Consider the following 5,355-nt stretch of genomic DNA (forward strand, 5'->3'; position numbering starts at 1 on the left):
CCCACTATTCCTCTTGTGATTATTTCTATCAAGTACTTTTTTTGCTGCCTCGACAGCTTTTTGTTTTCCTTTTATGCAAATAAATAATTTCTTTATTTTCACTTTGAGTTTGGACTTTTTGGGATCTAACCTCCACCGAACATGGTAAATATGAAACTGTAGAGCTGTGAGTCAAACGTTGGAGCAGTTGTGCACACGCAGCTGACCCAAGAATACGAGTGCATGTGTGTCAGCAAAAATTCTGCCTCTTATGGGTGTGATTAAGGTTATAGTGTGGGAGAACCATGTCCTAAAGCTGTAATTAGGTTCTTACCACACAAAGACAAACTGATCTCTGCATAGGCTATGCTATTTACAAGTATTTTAATGAAAACTAACTAAAACTGATAGTGTTTCAATTCTTTTTATAAATCTGTGGATCAAGTATTGCTGTTAGGTCCTCTTCACACTGGATGACAGGCCTGCTGGATTTAAAAAAGCTGAAGTCTTCAGGTGTGTAAAGAGTGCTGTGGACTCTTCATTACCTGTGAAAGAGTGTGACGGTTCCACAAGGATGTTAACTGGCTTAAAACTTTCTAAGCAAGGTGGTTGTGGTTTATAATCATGGTGGCATGGTATAAGAGTGAATTTCATTGTGGTTGGATGAGAAGTATAAATATATACCAATCTGACACCCAATTGGTTTGTACGATCCATCACACCTGTACACAAATCACGTCCCACTCCAGCAGGACAAAGGAGACRTATGTGGTCTCGTATGAAGGTGAGCGTAAGCAGATATGAAACATTCAGAACTCTCAGAAATAGTCAGTCTTCCTKTACCACCATGAGCACGGCTGCAGCACACYGACAATCTTGATCTTGAACAAGGGTAGGAGCTGTGCGTGAGGAAAGGCGTGTTCATCGTGTGCATGAATGTAATTGACACAGGTAAGACAGTCCTCCTGTCTCTTATTGGCTGTTTCTGTTTGGAGGCGGTRTCTTTCTGCAAAAGGCTGTAGGAACCACTGGGAGGAGCCAGAGCATGGAGCTTTTAACAGACCACTAAGAGCAGCATCATAACTGGCCTCACATTAAAAAAGGGTTTTCCAACGTGTTGCAGTCCATCCACATTCTAATGAGTCATGTAGGTTTYGAAGAGTGTAGCAGGGTCGTGATCCAGTGTGAAGGGTGCCGTAGACTCATTATTTACCCCTTCGGCTCTGGAAGTTCCCATATCAGGACTAACAAAGACCCACTGCATTGCTGTGAAGACTGTTAGAACTTTACTGAACTAGAAATGAGCCAGAAGATAAATAACCTTGGTACATTTTAAAAAATTGTCCTTGATCTATTCTGTAAGAAAAATCCAAGTTTTTTTCACTTTGGACTTTCAGCTGTTGATTACTTTGTCAATATATTTTTAAATGATTTGATAAAAAAAAATAAAACTTTGTGTAGCTTACTGCAGCCAGGCTCCATGCCAGTCTGGTTTCCAGTGATGTGATGCCAGTAGGCAGATCGTGGTAGGATGGCGGTGGGTGTGCATGGGTAGGAGCTCGACTCTGAGCACTTAGACAGCAGCTGTGTGTCCAATGCAGAAAACACAAGGAAATTAAAAAATATATTTCATAACTACCAATGAATAAGGTTGTTTTCATTACCTAATAAGTATAAAATTGCAGTTATTAGGAGGCAGCAAAAAGATATTGATTGATTCTTTGAATGTGTATATCATTGGGCCTCATGCAAGAACATTTTCATATTTTTATCCTAAATTTGTCCCAGTTTTTTTCATACAAAGGGCTTGTATGAACAYGCCACGTCAGATTCAGCAAACGCTTTTATCTTCAGGAAAAGTGTATGAATGAGCAGCRTCAACACAATGAATGCCACCTGYACGTATTCAGGTGTTMGTGCACGAGGAGAGGAGATTAGCATAATTACCGCCCCAAAAACACCATATAAGGCYACGCTTCCCGCCCCACATACCAGGAAGTGTCCATTCATGAAAATGAGAGTGAAAAGTAAAAAGAAGAACTTCACGAGTTCAGAGATTGAAGTCCGTCTGTCAGAGATCCAGCAAAGAAAATCTGTCATTTTTAGCAGCATCAGCTGTGGAATTAAAGGACCTGCTAAAGCCAAGGAATGAAATGATGGCTGCTCTGGTCCTGCTCTGGTTTTCCTTTGGTCAAATATTTTTTAATTTAAGTTATGGGGAAGAAATTGGGAAACAACTATGTTAAATGATTTTCATTTATTCAGAAGAAGAGCAATTAGACACGGCACCACAGTCCGGACCATCTGATGTGCCAGTCCCCTGCCGTCTCCCATGCATGCAAGTGGTGTCAGATGCGGTTCTGAAGAATCAAGAAAATATTTAAAAAATGTTTCCAAAATATGTCTGGCACTTTGAAGAAAGCCAAGTGTGGAGCGGCCGGGATGAGGATCAGTGCCTGGAAATCCGAGACCATGGTCTTGAGCCGGTAAAGGGTAGCGTGCTGACTCCGGGTCAGGGAGGAGGTCCTGCCCCAAGTGGAGGAGTTTAAGTATCTCGGGGTCTTGTTCACGAATGAGGGAAGAATGGAGCGGGAGATCGGCAGGCGGATTGGTGCTGCGTCTGCAGTGATGCGGGCGTTGTACCGGTCTGTCGTGGTGAAGCGGGAGCTGAGCCAGAAGGCAAAGCTCTCGATTTACCGGTCGGTCTACATTCCTACCTTCATCTATGGTCAAGAGCTTTGGGTAGTGACCGAAAGAACGAGATCGTGGACACAAGCTGCTGAAATGAGTTTCCTCTGCAGGGTGTCTGGGCTCTCCCTTAGAGATAGGGTGAGGAGCTCAATCATCCGGGAGGGACTCAGAGTAGAGTCGCTGCTCCTCCACGTCAAGGGGAGCCAGTTGAGGTGGTTCAGGCTTCTGGTTAGAATGGCTCCTGGACGCCTCCCTGGTGAGGTGTTCCGGGCATGTTCCACTGGGAGGAGGCCCAGAAGAAGACCCAGGACACGCTGGAGGGACTATGTGTCTCAGCTGGCCTGGGAACACCTTGGGATTCCCCCGGATGAGCTGGACCAAGTGGCTGGGGAGATGGACGTCTGGGTCTCTCTGCTTAGGCTGCTGCCCCCGTGACCCGACCCCGGATAAGTGAAAGAAAATGGCTGCAAAAAATGGACTTTGGAGAAWATAGCAAAGCTGATGTGCTGAATAAATCTCAACAAAATAAAATTTGAAAAAAATATCCTAATCTGTGTCTGAATAAAGTTGTTGATTATTTTCACTTCCTGCTGACCTCATTATATACCAAGACAAATTAAACGTCAATTAATGCATAATTTAACTTGATTTGTAGTTTGAGATCTTCATATTAATATTGTAGTGCTATACAATACCTATTTAACAATACACAATTTAAATTTCATCGTTGGTCTACATTAACGCATGATTTATTTTCAACTGAAAATATCTTCAAACTAATGAAATATAGATTAAGTATAAGTTATTACTGAAGAAAATCAGTCTGGATAACAGCAGACTGACTGCACATAAAATATACCACAGGTCTGGACCACTTGTGGATTTTGTTTGTATATAAAAAAAATCTTACAATATGACAAAATTGGTAAATGCCATAAGTTTTCCTAAATCACTTGTACGCACAACTAAAGGACAAATCTGTTCATATGAATGGTTCTTGCATTAGGCCCAATGTTTTACTATTCAAGACCAAATTAAACACATTTTCAACTGTTGAAGAAAATCTTCATCTGTTCAATGCACAGCTGCTTTTGTCAAACATGGTGGTGATCTCACCCGGCTGTTCTTCTCCATCTCCAGCAAAACCTTTTTGTGCTGCTCAGCAATGGCCAGCGTGGAGGAGTGGACCCTCTGGTAGATCTGCTCTCCCTCCCTGGTCTGGAAGGTGTAGAGGCCTTCACCGCTGTCACACATCCTGCACACAACGACAGCTCCGTGTTCAGGTGGGATCCAACACAACATTGTCTCAGAAACTCTTCTGTAACTATTTAAGTGATTTAGTTTAAACAGGAATGAAGAGCTCACTTCTAATCTGAAATATTTTATATTGTTTTTATGGATAAGTCAAGCAGAAAAAAAAAAAACATCAACAGAAACCGTGTCTTTAGAAAGCATCCAGACCYATTTTGCTTTGCAGCTTTGTGTTGCAACACATCATATTAATTTTACCTTCAATTTCCATAAAAATGACAATTTACAATGAATGAGAAATTCAGATATTTTTGTGTTGGGYTAAGCCCTCAGTGTTTACACATTTTAACCACAACGTCTGCAGCATTAAATGATTGATACACTATCTACCTGTTTTATTATGTYTGACCTGCACACATGCTCTCTCTCTTTCTCACACACCATTATCTGCATGCTGGCAGCACCAAAGCTGGTGAGATTCCATTAGAGAATGAGAGATAATGGGGTCTGGCCCTGTCTCGATTCATTGATTAATCTTTTCACTGAAAACACTCATTCCAACCCATCAACGTGTTCAGTTCAGTTCAGGGTGGGAGTGAGAGACAGCAGGAGGTACTGTAGGCCTGGTCAGTGTTAGGATCATCTAAAAGGAAAATTCACTCTGAATGTTCATCTAAGCCTAATTTACTGTGTTTTAAGGTTTGTTTTGTTTGGTTTACTTTTACATTAAAATGTCTTCCTGTCATCTTAGGTTAGATTTTTCTTATGAAACTGTGAGTCACACCTGCAAACCAAATAAAAAACTTCTGAGACATACTGTGATGCTTTTTTCTTTACCTTTCAATGGTATTTCAATATTTTCCAGAGATGCCAGGATGTTTTATAAAATGTCACAAAAACTTGTGTCTGTCATTTCTGTCTGACCCATTCTTTTAGACAAGTGTAGAAAACAACACTATTTACATTGTCCTACCAACATCCCAAAATACTAATCTAGGATTTCATGCCAAAACACACAAAATGTCAACATGAGTAGTGTGGCTTACAATACGAAATAAATTCTCAATATAAAATAGCAGATGGCTGGAAACCAGAGTGGTTGACCTTCAAGCCCTCAGGTGACACCACATGAGTAATTGCCATRTCCACATGATCGATACATGGACTGGAGTTCCTTGAAAAAATATTGTCTTTAAACACTTACCAGACCGTTGCAGCTATTTTGATCAAAAAGGGGACACTCTTCCTAAAATGTGGTTTGGAGAAGATGAAATAAAGGAAAAGCCTTTAAAAAAATTTTAAATGTGCGATTATGTGATAATAGAACTCCTTTTCCTTTCAGTTATTTTGTTTATTTAGAGATCTGAAGAGGATGGGTGGATGATGGATGGATGGATGGATGGATGGATGGATGGATGGATGGATGGATGGATG

General features: G+C 41.0%; 1 protein-coding gene across 1 annotated transcript in view; it reads right to left on the bottom strand.

Annotated features, from left to right (window-relative positions):
• Positions 1 to 5,355, bottom strand: part of dok4 (docking protein 4) — a gene marked incomplete at its 5' end in the record, with an annotated part of 15,884 nt that overhangs the window by 3,901 nt on the left and 6,628 nt on the right. Inside the window, 2 exon segments of the mRNA XM_014001518.1 lie at positions 1,446 to 1,563; positions 3,787 to 3,925. Coding sequence (XP_013856972.1) covers positions 1,446 to 1,563; positions 3,787 to 3,925 — 257 coding nt within the window.

Source organism: Austrofundulus limnaeus, unplaced genomic scaffold, assembly GCF_001266775.1.
Source record: "Austrofundulus limnaeus strain Quisiro unplaced genomic scaffold, Austrofundulus_limnaeus-1.0 Scaffold9, whole genome shotgun sequence".
Classification (NCBI taxonomy): domain Eukaryota; kingdom Metazoa; phylum Chordata; class Actinopteri; order Cyprinodontiformes; family Rivulidae; genus Austrofundulus; species Austrofundulus limnaeus.